At 35.3% G+C, this 14,055-nt stretch overlaps 1 protein-coding gene across 1 annotated transcript in view; it reads left to right on the forward strand.

The window, feature by feature from the left end:
- The window catches only part of LOC126757301 (uncharacterized), a 427,179-nt gene that overhangs the window by 90,671 nt on the left and 322,453 nt on the right, over window positions 1–14,055 (forward strand). Inside the window, exons 5-6 of the mRNA XM_050471088.1 lie at window positions 50–128; window positions 253–382. Coding sequence (XP_050327045.1) covers window positions 50–128; window positions 253–382 — 209 coding nt within the window. The remainder of the gene's footprint in view (window positions 1–49; window positions 129–252; window positions 383–14,055) is intronic.

A 14,055-nucleotide genomic window follows, 5' to 3' on the forward strand; every position in this document is an offset into this window, starting at 1 on the left:
CTCCACCGCTATATAAATATATATAAACTATATTTCTCTCTCTTTCCAGCCATCATCGCCACAAAAAGCGACGTCGACATAAAAAACCAAAAATCCTAGTGCAGGATCTGGAAACGCGCATTGTCAAGGTATAGAGAGGCAAATAAAAAATTAACAATAAATAAAAACTAAAAAGAAAATTTTGCCTTTTTCTTCTTTTTTCTCTCTCCTTACTCTCTTCTTCTTTACCCGCCTTCATTTGTCGGCGCAAAGGTCGTCGATCCCGATGACCTGTCGCAGCGGGCGCGCTGCACAATCGTTGTGACAGCGTGTCTGCTGCTGGTCATGTGCCTCATGTTGGTCGGCGTGACGCTGCGCATGGCGCCCCTCATCGATGACATGGGTAAGTGCGAAGTTTTAGTTGATTTTTCGTATAAGACTAATGCTAATTAGGAAGCAAATTTCGATTTTTTCAATTCCGTTATGATTCTTATTACTATTTTTAAATATATATATATGTGTATACGAACGTCTTAAGCGCTCTTCTCTTCTACTGCTACCCCTGTGTTGGCTTTGACTTTTTTCCATTATTAAACTTTGAATTATATTATTACATAAAGACCAAGAAGATATGAAAAGAAGAAAGAAAAGAATATGTCTTACGCATTCGAGCCAAGTACTTAGCGAGTACTTGTAAAACAACAATAAAAAATATAGAAATGATTTAATATATAAAAACTGTATTATATTATATATGTGTATGCATCTGTAGAGCACCAACTTAGTCTTTGGCTGCCGACAACCAAACCCTTCCGAACTTGCGCCCACATTAGCTACGGACATATGGTTTAAATAAAAGAAATTATGATATAATAAAAGCAATTACAATAATAAAAACATAATTATAGTAATAAAATAGTAATTCTTAGAAAATAATTAAATAAAACAAAAAAAGTTCCAAAAATAATAGTTATTCTACAATTGTATACTAAAATATAAAAAAACAATAAAAATTGATTATTATAAAATAATTGGAATTTATAATTATAAAAAAAAAAAAATAAATAAATAAAAAAAGTTTAACTAAAAAATTAAATTAATTAATTTTAATTGAAAAATTAAAATAAATAATTAAATTTAAATTAATTAACAATAAATTAATTAAAAAAATTAAGCTTTATAAAAAAATTAAAAATAAATAAGAAATGGCATTTCATATTCTTGCAGTTGTCAAGAATCAAAGCCAATTCCGAATTCCCACATTTTCCAAATCCATCCAAATTCACAAATTTTCGGCATTAAACTATAATATATCCAAAATTACACGTTCAATTAATTTTGATAAGATATCTTGCTTATGACCATACGCTATAAACCCATAGGAGATAGGGGTAGTATTGAGCCGATTTTTCCAATATTATTAAGAGAAAAGAATGTCTTTGATTGACATAAAAGAGTAAAGTCGATTGAATGTTTGAAAATCCCCATATTAATTATATGGGGTCTAAAGCAAGTTTTCATCTGATTTTATAAGGCAATAAGGGAAGGAAATAAGGAAAACAAAAAATGTTAAACTGATTTATCCATCTGATTCAGCACATCTTTGACAAGCAGGCACAGTATACTCCTATCAATCCGGTGTGCTTGATTAAAGTTTCGCAATATGAAGTGCGGTCCACTTACTTGGTCTCTGAAGTCTTGAATAATTTTAGTCCGATTGCACATTTTAAAGTCGCTTTTCGCGAATTCGAGATCACGCGATTCAATTGCAGGCGCAAATTGTTGGTTATCTTGGCGCGATAATAGTCGACATTGACGGTTACGTTCTCACTGGCATCATTTTTGAAGAAATATGGAGCGATGATTCCACCGGCTCACAAGCCGTTGTTTTTTCTGGATGAAATGGTAGCTCTTGAATATCTTCAACTTGCTCTTCATCCCAAATGCGGGAGTTTTGCTTGCTTTTATACCCATTAAGTCAGAAATCACTTCACTGAACAAACGTCGGATCTTTTTGGAACATACCATAAGCAAAGCAACATCGCTCAGGAAGGGCGAGCGGCTTCTTTTCTGGCACAACCTGTATTTTGTACGCTTTCAATTTAAGATCTCGACGTAAACTGCACCAAGATATTCCATGCATTAGTACGAGTAGCTGCTAACGGTGTTGAATCGACTTTCCACCGTATTTGTGTGCACTCTCAGCTACGGTTTCTTCGGTTGAATATTATCCAATAATGAATGTCGGGACTCAAGATGCGTGATGGTGTTGTGCATAGTAGCCTCAGTAGGCCGATTATGTTGACCATAAGTGGGGCGTAATACGTTCTTTACAGATCGTAGATTTTCGTAATAAAGTTGAACGATTTGTAAACGTTGTTCAGGCGTAAGTCTTTCCATGATAAAATGCCAAACAATACTGAACAAAAATAACATGACAGCTTGACATAACTCAGGAGTGTTCTGTTAAAGGCTATTGAAAAAATACCTCTACTTGCATCACCCGATAATATGAAATGAATATCGAAGAAAATTTAAATTCAAATATAATTAAGTTTATGAATAAAAACTAAAATGTATAAAAAATGTAATAAGATATTTTAAATGTTTAATCATAAATGTATAAAAATAATAATAAATAAGAATATTTATAAAAAATAAAAAATACTACAAAAATTAAAATATTAAGAGAAATAAAATAAAGAATAATAAATAATTGCAAATAAATACCGAACTCATATGTCTGTTTGCTTTGTGGGTGTTCATCCTCAAAATGTACACTTTCGTTTCACGGTCAGTTGGCATTTAACAAAATGCGAAATACTTATTCAAAAAAAAAATAGTAATAATAAACAAAATCGCACTCAGATTAGAAACAAAATATTATATCAAAATATATTCAACCATAAACAGTACATAATAATACCGTTAGCGAGAAAGCAAAAATTTTCAATGTAGAAAGCGTTCCACGTTACGTCTGGATACGTTGCGTTATGTTGTGTTATGTTGCGTTACATTTTGCTACATTGTCTTACATAACATTAATGCGTTTCTGTATTATACTGTTATTTGTCAAACGAAGTAATCATTATTCAGTCATTTTGTAATTAATTGTGCAGTCACTTAAACTTCATTCATATGTAATCCCTCATAGTTGCCACCACCACAAAAGTAGTTAAGTGAAATTTTTGTAATAATTTTAGTTTTTCACTCATTAAAAATCTAGCTGTTTTCCCAGAACACGCGCCTTTATTCACTAACTGTAACTCACAACCACTTTCGAAACCAAACAAAAAAAAAGATTGTAAAAAGTTTAGCTTTTCTAAAACCCAAAATGCACTCTATTAACATACACTCGTGCCCACTACTCTACCCCACCATCCTCTCTTAAGCTAATTTAGTTAAATTAGATTTACTTAAAGAAAAAAAAAAATACAAAAAACACAAAATTCCTATCAATGTGACTTTAAGAATCTAATTTCATGTTTGTTGTTTTGATTTGTTTTGTGTATATTCTCGAACTTCGACCGTACGAACAATAATTACAAACTACCAAACCAAATTAGACATGCAAAATAACTGTAAGTACACAAATTTTATTACTAAGCTCTTTAAAATATACTACTACATATTCTCTTATACAATAAATACAATAAAAATATATTTTAAAACATTTTATTAAATCACAAACATCAAATAAGGGAATGTACACTGAGAAAAAAAGTTTAACTGAAATAAATTCAACGAAAAGCTCCGAAGATGTATTGAGAAGCTTTTGAAGCTTTTAAATTTTTATTCACACTATTAACATGAACTTAATAAAATAACAAAAAAGCGAAAGCTTTAAGCTTTCTTAAAAGCTTTTAGGTTACACATTGCTATGAAAGTTTACAATTATACGCGGACCCATTAAAAACTTAATCTTCATTTATAATAAAATGAATAAGGAAAAGCTTTAAGCTTTCTTAAAAGCTTTTAGGATTACACATTGCTACGAAAATTTATAATTATACGCGGACCCATAAAAAAGGTTTAAATACAATAAATTAAAATGCAAAAGCTTTAAGCTTTTTTAAAAGCTTTCGGGGATATATAAAAATCTGCAGTTAAATTTTTACTACTATAACCGGTTATAGTTATACGCTGATATAAAAGCCAGGAAACAATTACCTTTTAATTTAAACATTCAAAAGCTTTCTTTGGAAAGCTTTTATGGGTTCTAAGTAATTTTAACCACCTATAACATACATACTAACCGATATGTTACTAAATTAGTCAGAAAAAAATTAAACATTATTATCGTTGTCATAATTATACCATATTGAAAAGCTGACTGGGTTATTCTCTGTAGTCCTAAGTGAGCTGATACAAAAGTCATACACTTAAGTGTTACAAAGTTATACTCTTATCCAAGTTTCCTTTTAAAATGGAAGAATTGTAGCTTTTCAATGAAAAGCTCATCAGCACATTCCACAAAGCTTTTATTTGTACATACATTTAATATGTTCCCTAGAAATAATGTTAGCATTACACTTGGGTTCACGAATTTGTTTGCATTCAAAAGCTTTCAAATTTGTTACATACATATATGTAGCTTATAATAAATAAGCTTTTATATTGGAGTATTTAGCTAATATTGAAGAAATTACTAATGGCATTTGTAATTTTTTTCTCAAATCCACAGAGCTTTTCTTTTTATAAAGCATATTGCGCCAAGCTTTTATATAACAATTTCTCGAAGCATCTATGACATGTGTCCCTTTCGAAAGTTTTCAAACGGACGTCTGTATATGCATAAGCTTTTATTGAAACATAGTTACTTTGCTGCTAAGCTAATAGTTGCGTGTAGATATGAATGAAAACCTAAAGCTTGCGAAGAGAATTTTTATTTTTCATAAAGTTGAAACATTTTAAATTTTTAATGAGGTCATTTTACAGGTCAAGTCATGATGGCTACCGGCTTCTGGCACTTTATTGTGTAGTAAAAGGGTTGTTTATATTTTAAAATGAAACGAAAGTGCTATTTAAGCTTTTTTGGTCTAAGTTATAAGTATTCCTTAAGAAGTACAAAAGTGTAAAGAGAAAGCTATAAATATAATTCTTTCCAAAAACCAATTTACTCTCGTTACTTTAACTTAATATATATCTATGCCGTTAATTATTTGTGCTCCAAACATAGCTTTAACAGCAAAACCTTCAAATATATGAAGCGTCAAACCAAAAAGTTTAAAGCAAAAATCAAAAGCAATAACCATCACCTTATGTTAAACTTTAAAGCTTTGAAGTTTTTCACCGACTTCAAAAGCTTTTTACCAATATAAAAAGCTTTTCACCGCCAAAAGCTTTTTACCGACTTAAAAAGCTTTTAAAAGCTCTTGTTTTTTACTCACATTTTCTTCTCTCTTCTACAAATTTTACACTCTCTAAAATCCAAAACGTGCGTTCTCCTCCAACTTTTGAGTAGCAACTCATTGTTCACGCTCACTCAAGCGCTTTTGTGTTATGCGCACTACATGCCATGTCGAGCAATATCCGGCATGAAAACTAGGACAACAAGTCACATGTTGCGCGCCCATGTTTATGTCACACAGCAGTTTTTTTCAGCTTATCGCTGATGCAGCACACATACATATTTACATACACACATATGCATACACTCATACAATTACCATACACACAACTAGGCTGTAGCGCCACCAGGCGGACTGTTGCGCATAAATCAGCATGAGCAAGTGCAGTGCAGCGCTGCTGGCGTTGTTGTTGCTATTGTAAAGCGTCGCTTACGTCAATTTGGCGTCAATTAGATGCATTTGTGGTGGCTGCCAAAGAGGTGCAGTGTACAATCGAGTTGATAGGTCCAACGGTCGTGGCTCGCGCCCTGTGGTTGTTGTTGTTTTTTTTTTCCGTTTTGCCATTCGCTAACCATTATTTGGTATTTCTAGCATTTTTTTTGTTATTTTTTTGCAATAACACCTTTGTTTTGCTTTCACCTTTTGTTCTCTCGTGTGCTGAGTTGGCCCTCCCCTTTGGTTTGAGGTTGTGCGCGTTGCTCGCTTAATGTCAATTAATTAGTATTTAATTAATGTACACTTGTATTTACCAATCGGGCTCATTAAATGCAATCGAGCGTATTTCCAAGCGCGCACACACACATACACATGCAAATGTTTATGAAATTTTTTTTCATATTTTTTTGTTTTTTTGTCTGTGTTGCAAATTCAATATTATTCCACTAGTTTTCATGAGTTGAGTTTTTTTTGTTGTAATCGATTTGTGTGATTAAATTTCAATCTTTTGTTCAGCTCATCTATCATTAGTTGCATTTACGCACGCATACACGCACACATATGACATATATTATGTACTTGCAACATTGTTGCGTATTTTTGGTGACATTGCGCATAATTAATTTTGCGCATTTAATTAATTAGTTTTTTTATTTGTCAGTAAGAATTGCATTCGTATATTATGCCTACACTTAGGCGCATTTTGTTGAAGTTCTTTTAGACCAAGGTAGATAATGCTTCCGACTTAAGCGGGGTCTATGCCTTTATAGAACAAGATAGTTAAAAAAAAAAAATTATAGTGGCTGAAATCTATTGAAAATGAAATATAAATAACAAGCAATAAGGAAAAAACGATCTAAGTTGGGGAAAAGGAAGAAGAGGGGAATGATTTAGTTTTTAAAGGTTAAGAATGACTTATGTCGATTTCCGGCAAAACTAAAAGTTCTACAGAAAAAAATTGTAGGACAAAGTTTTGGGTAATGAAAAGATCTATAACTTTTGTGCACAAAATTTTTTCACATAACCTCAAAATTTATGTGAAAAGTTCATCTAGTCCAGTTCTTTCTCTTTTTATTTTTACAAGAAAAAAATTTCCCCCATTCAGATTTTAACAACAAATATCCAAATGGCCAACTACCCATTATTGTAGCTGTATGTATTTAAATACCCTTTCTGAATCTATTTAATAGATTTTATGTAGTTGTTTTGTCATATTTTGCGTATTTCGCTCCCCTCTTTATCATTTCCAGCGACTCAGACTCGTTTAGAGAGGAGTCAACTTGTCTGCCTTTTTTGCCAAAAATGTTCCTATAATCAGGAATCCACCTTATGAACAAATTATGGAAAAGTAGAGTTAACCTTCCAGTGAGCTTGAAGCCTTCTAACATTTGTTGCCCACGCTGGAGTTTATCTTTGGCGGCAACAAGGTTAACAATGCCGCCTGGCTATCTATGTATATGATAGCTCTCTGTATGCTCCTGTAGTTATTCAGTAGAACTCCACAGGCCTTCTTTCTGCCTAGTACTTTCAGTTGGAAGATCCTATCTGAGTTTGGTAGATCCAATCTATCTTGGAGCCGTCGGTAGTATATAGGGTTTTTCAATACGGCACTACGAAAGTAGACTAATAGAGACAGCAAACGACGCCATATTTTTTCCGCTCTTTTGACATTTCACTGCAGTGAGGTTAGTCATTTCATCATGAAAAGATATACGATCTAACAACGAGTCGAAATTATTAAAATTTACTACCGAAATTCAAAGTCAGTGGCCTCAATTTAAAGGTCGGGGTAAGAGCGCTACAAAAGTTTTTTTAAATAAAACAAAAACAGTTTGGGATATCAGTGAAGTTCTTTATTCCTATTCGTATATACACCATGAGTCACCATTGCCCCTAAACCGCACAAACCATAATTTTTTCGAAATGCGTTCTACTGCCACCATATAAGCCAGAGCCAGAAATAAATTTGTTCATGGAAATTAACTATTTTTCAAAATTTTCAATATACTCAAGCAAAGACTTACACCGAAAATAACGTTCAAAAATCTTGGTAGTTAATTAAGAATTCTGGAGTTTTGAGCGACAAACCTACAAAACACTAATCAAACCATCTTTAATAATGAGACAAATTTCGGACTATTGTATTCAGGTATGATAATGAAAGAAAAAAATAAACAGACTACTCCGGCCAATCGTCATCCACAGAAAGTCACTTTCTTGTGTGCTAACGAAGCATTATTAGTTCATATAAAAACGAAAAATAATATATGATGACCTCTCAATTTGCCATCTAGTTCCTATAATACGACTTCAATAAACTTTGTTTTCAGAAGTACGGTAAGCTAACGGGTTTGAGTAATTAGTTACAGCTTAAGTTGAAGACAAAACATTGAGTAGATTGTAGGTGAGGCATTATCGACTATTCTGAAAAACTCTTGTAAGTTTCCACTCGTAGGGTCGTATTCTTATGATTTAGTCACGGCAGCCACAAGCCCATTACACGAACATATTTTACCATAAAAGTATTGTATAAATTAATAGTTTTTAATACCATACCAGATACTAAAGTGACAAAGGTCATCCGTTGAGTTCAATTTTCGATGACTCGTTCGTGGATTTCGACTAGTAACTGGCGAATGCCATGATGTTTTGCGAAAAGTTCGGAATCAAAGCGTTATTGTTCGTATAGGCTATCGACTTTATATATCCCCACAGAAAAAAGTCTAACGATGTGATACCACATGATCGTGGTGGCCAAACGAAAGGCCCAAACGTGAGTTAACCTATGATTGATGCGATGTGTTGTAAGTAGCGCCTCGATGTAAAACGCGAGAAGTCGTTCCAAACATCATTTCGAGTTGCTGCGAACAGCACCGAATTAACTCTCCACGGTCTTTGTGTGCACTCTCAGAATAGTTCGCTCAGTAGACCGATAATGTTGACCATAAATTGAGCGAAGCGCGAGACACATATTTTTTACAAAACGTGAATTTGATAATAAAGTTGAACAATTTGTAAACGTTGTTCAGGTGTAAGTCTTTACATGATGAAACGCCAAACAATACTGAACAAAAATCACCCGTTAAAATTGCGGCCGATGTTTTAGAAATACTAAACTTGAGTAATACATATCCTAAATTTCTTTTGGTAGTAAGAAAAGCAGTCCTGTTCTATACGGCGCCAAATCATCTCTACAACCACCTCCACGTGTTCGAAGAACTGATTGCCGTTAGCTAAGATGTCCACCAAAGGGTGTCGATTCTCTTTTACCATTCTCAGTTTACCGAGAACAGCAGCTTTCAAGAGTAGCCTTAAAAATCGAGCTGAAGACCTTGATGAGCTCTTCAATCACATTCTGCATTCTGAGTAGAATAGGAATCAATGAAATGCAGTTTCGGAAAAAACTAGTTTAAAAACTTGCCAGAAGAAGCTGACTAACTCAAAGGTTTTGATTTTTTTTTTATATTATAGCAATTGAATAGAGTTTTAAGGAGCTATAGTGAATTGCGGGCAAAACTAATATATTTAATAAAACCTCTTGGACTAGCCTAACCTCTTCAGAATCTTTCACCGTATACTTGCACTTCATCATTCCATAAAAATCAATATTTTGGACAAAAAAATATTATTATTACTATTAAATATTATATATTTATTTTCCACCTTCAAAGGTAGGAGTGCAGCCCTATTGGGCTCAATTAGCACTTGATGTGCCATTTTGATACGCCTTCAAGGTAATCTCACTATTTTTCCAGTCCTCGAAACACTTTTTGTGATGGCCTTCAGCAACTTCAGTGAATTTTGTTTTGTCGCTTCGTTAAATTGAAATCGGGTTCCATGGAGCGGCAATTTCAGTTTGGGTAACAAGAAAAAATCACACGAAGACCAGATTTGGGGTTAATGCGGTGGTTGGTCGATGGCATTCACTACGCTTTTGGCTTTAAATTCTGTCACAATCGTGGCCCGATGCCAGGTTGCCTTATCATCGTGTAAAATCCATGAATCGGTTTACCACAATTTCGACCGTTTTCAACAGATGTTCTCACGCAAAGCCTCACTACGGCCAAAGAGAACTCCTTATTGACCGTCTGTCCACCGGAATAAATTCATGATGCACCAAATCACGAATCTCGAAAAAAAAATAGTGAGTATCACTTTGCTTTTTGAGCGGCTTTGGCGTGGTATTTTTGGTTGCTGTCTTGCTTGCATATCAAACTCATAAACCCGTGTCTCATCGTCAGATATAATGCTCTCCACAAAACTGGAATCAAGCATGTCTAAAAAGACCTTTTTAAGGTACTCTTTTTGAAAAATATTCAGCTTTATTGGGACGTATCGAGCAAGAACGCGTTTTATACCCAAAATTATTCGAACGGACTCACTCGAGATGCTGGGCTCTCTTGCCATCTCTCTAACTTTTGCTTGACGATTTTCAAGACGCATATCCTTTACTTATTTAATATCTTCCTCAGTTGAAGAGGTCGAAGGTCGTCCAGAACGAGGCATGTATTCAACGAACTGATTTCCGACCGTCTTTGAAGGCTTGTGCCACTCTTACGCATCGCAGGCTTTTCGAATATTCGCAATGATTCTGCACACGAAATTTGTTTAGAAATACAAAATCTGAGACAAATTCTTTCTTGGATACTTTCAGCCATTGTAAAAATCGTAGCGCACTACTGAGATATACCGACTTAAGCAACTGCTGTAAGCAAACTGGTTATCAGATCGCGGTCATATTTGACACAGTTATTAAGGACACTGTTATCAACTTAGCAAAATACATTTGTCTGAAATATCTTTTATCCGGGGAATGTAATTTCAATTTCGGGATATTTTTTGTCAGAATGTATTTTATTAAACATCCTAGACTGGCCTAATCTCTGTACTAGCTTTTTCACTTTAACCTTTCGGTAAAATCAATATATTAGTTAGAAGTAGAGCCTTAGCTATTGATATGACAGAAAAGGAACTATAAATTCACATACACACATTCTTGCTAAAAAATAGACGTCAAATGAATTTCGCACACCCCAAAATACAACAAAAATAATTGAAAACTTAGCTTTATTCTTGGCATTCACGCACACACACATATGTCTATATGACAAACACCAGCGTGTATATATAAATGACAATATTGTATGTAAACCTCATTACACATGCACTACTTCTCACACACACACACCGCCAAGCAGCCATGCATTTGTAATGAAATAAGCTCCAGCTCACTTATAATGCATTATGCATAATTTTCGAAGTTATAATAAACCTCCAGCAAATGTGTGTGTGTGTGTGTGTGTGTGGAACGTAGAAAAAATAGCAAAATGGCGATGACACTGCTTTCGAAGAAACGAGCGCGTGCTGAATGCATTAGAAATACCAGCAAACACACACACACATGCCCACGAGTATCCACAGTAAATATTACACACGCGGGAGGAAGATGGGAGAGAGGAGCGAACATTGCTTCGCTGCATCTGTTTACTTTTGCTAGGGGGATGGGGGGCTGCGAGTTAATTTTCCTCGGTTTATTGTTAAGCTAAGCAAGCAAATCTTCGCACGAGCGCGAGTATGAGGACCAAGCGACAATAGCAAGCGGGCAGCGGGGAGCGGGGGTGTGGGCGCACAGGTATGGCATTTTAAAGATTAGTTAGCAAGGAGCTCAACAAACGAAGCATGTTTGCATTGTTATACAGCCATTTCGTGCATGTGTGTGTGTGTGTGTGTTTAGAAATACTTTTGTAAATTCACGTGCTGAAGGGGAAATTACTTCGAACATAACTGTTAAATTTTGTAATGCTTTGTAGCGGTATTTCGTCGTATTGTCATTGCAACTTTACACCGAGATGTAAATAGATATTATAAGAAGCGCTTGTGAGCTATAAGTATGTACAAATTGTTTTAGGGAAAATAAAATAAAAAATTCCAACTTTTCGAGACCATTTTTGTAGTACGATTTTGCCTTTGCTTCAAAATAGACCTCAGTCACCTCTTCATTCGACGAAAATTTCTTCCCAGCGAGCCAACTTTTGAGATCTGAGAACATAAATTAGTCGCTCAAAGTCAGAAGTGGAGGATACCGCATCCACCGGCAGCAATTCGAAGCTTAATTCATGGATTTTCGCCATCGTTTTCACTGACTTGTGACACGGTCCAATAATGCTATGTAATATTCGCTCTTGATGGTTCTTCATTTTTCAAGGTATTCTAAAAAAATTATTCCATACGCATCCCAATATACAGACGCCATAACCCTGCCAGCCGACTGTTGCGTTTTCATAAGCTTTAGATCGGGTTCATCGGGTGCAGTCCATTCGAATGACCGTCGATTGGACTTCGGAGTGAAATGTTGGAGCCATGCTTCAACCGCTGTCATATATCGACCAAAAACTCGCGCTTATTACGCTTGAGCATCTCCCAGCACTGCTCCGAATCAGCAACTCGTCGGTTTTGGTCAAAAGTGAGCTCGCAGAGCTTTCTCATACCTAAATATTCGCGAATGATATGATGTATACGCTCAGTTGAAATCTTTAGGGTGTCTGCTATTTGGAACAACTTCACTTCACGGTCATCCAAAATTATTTTTGGTACTTTCGAACTCTGGCAAGCCTAAATTGGGCTTCGTAGCAGTCATTTCTAACTGGTTTTGAGTTGACAGTCAGTAATCTAAGCGTCATTGCATTAGGTTATGAAAGCAGGCAGTATCGAAACTTTCAGTAGGTAACTCGGTTAATATCATCTGGCTACCCAGTCATTCCAGACATATAAGAATAGAAGGAAATGAAAGGGTAGACGAGCTGGTCCGCTCGAGAGCAGCTGTAGACACAATTCTCCTCAGCTGCCACAGGCCATTCAGGTCCTTCAAGTGTTGTTTGAAGCAATGAACCCAAGAGGAACATCCCAGGTCTTGGAACACAAGCAACACTGGGCATAACACAAAGTTACTTTGGCTACTACTCATAGAACTCTTTCTCTCTGGAGTTAAGTAACATTGTAGCAGTCATCACAGGGCAAATACCCCTAAGATGCCATTCTAAAAAATTTGTTAATGTGGATTCGACTGACAGCAAAGTACTATAGACGGAGAACGCTGACACGCTGGAACATTAACTATGCGGATGCCTAGCCTTAAGCCGGATGAGACGGCATATATTGCACGTCTCCCAATACCCCAACTTAATGACTCTTTGGCAGCTGTGGTGGAAATCCAAGTCAGGGGTTTTACCAAATCCTCTGAATTTCTGGAAGAGACATAATTGGGTTACCAAAATATAAACAAGTATGTAAGTAAGAATTTCAAAAGCGTCACCATTAAGTGGCACAGCGCTGTATTTAATGTGCTACAGAAAATTAATTTCCACATTATCCTTTTGTTTGCGTACAACTGTTTATAGCTACGCGTGCACTTGTAAATATATAAAATGCATTTCTGTTGTTGTTGTTGCACATATGCATTCTTATTTGGTTGTTAATATTTGTAATGCTTAGCCATGAATAACTGAACATAATTTGATGCAGAGCAAGACGTGTGGCACGCTGCAAGTGTGTTTGGGTGCGTTCGTGTGCATCTTGCGCTGGCTTATTTCCACTGAAAATACCTGAGAGTATACTTATTTGTAGGAAATTGTTGTTGTACAAATTTGCAACATTCTACCCCCACCCCTGGAAGGTGTAGTGGCTGCATACAAATTCAGAGCTGAAGCCAGGTGGCCCAGAAAGAAGAAAACTGCTTCGAAACCAGTTAAATTGGAGATATTTAGTTGAATGAATTATTTGTGGTTAATGTAGCTCACCGTTTAAGGATAAATACGTTTAATTTAAAACTAAATTTTGTAGATGCTAAACTGCTGCATGTTGGGATGAAATGCATAATGAATCTGTAATCTACGAAAGGCTCAAGGTTATAGCGACATATTACAAATGCAGTGAGGTAAATCCTAAGTTGGCTCATATGAAGTGAGTTATGCCGCAACAAAAACATGTTCAGATTAAATTCTGACAAATCTTCTTATAATCCTTAGTCCAAGCTATAGGTCCGAACCAACCTTTATATAGCTCGTAACTTCGTCGTAACTATTTAGTTCCTATAAGGCCTTGAATATTTCAAACTCGTTGGGAAATAAATCAGAAAGAGTGCGGAATTGGTTTCGGAATCGTTCCGAATAGTTTCTGAATGTTTTCGGAATGTTTTGAATAATTTCGAAGTGTCGCGAATCAGCTTCGGAATATTTTCGGAGTGTTTAGAATTGGTTTCGGCAATCATTCCGAAGTAGTGCCGAATAGTTTC

The sequence above is a fragment of the Bactrocera neohumeralis genome, chromosome 4 (genome assembly GCF_024586455.1).
Source record: "Bactrocera neohumeralis isolate Rockhampton chromosome 4, APGP_CSIRO_Bneo_wtdbg2-racon-allhic-juicebox.fasta_v2, whole genome shotgun sequence".
Lineage (NCBI taxonomy): Eukaryota > Metazoa > Arthropoda > Insecta > Diptera > Tephritidae > Bactrocera > Bactrocera neohumeralis.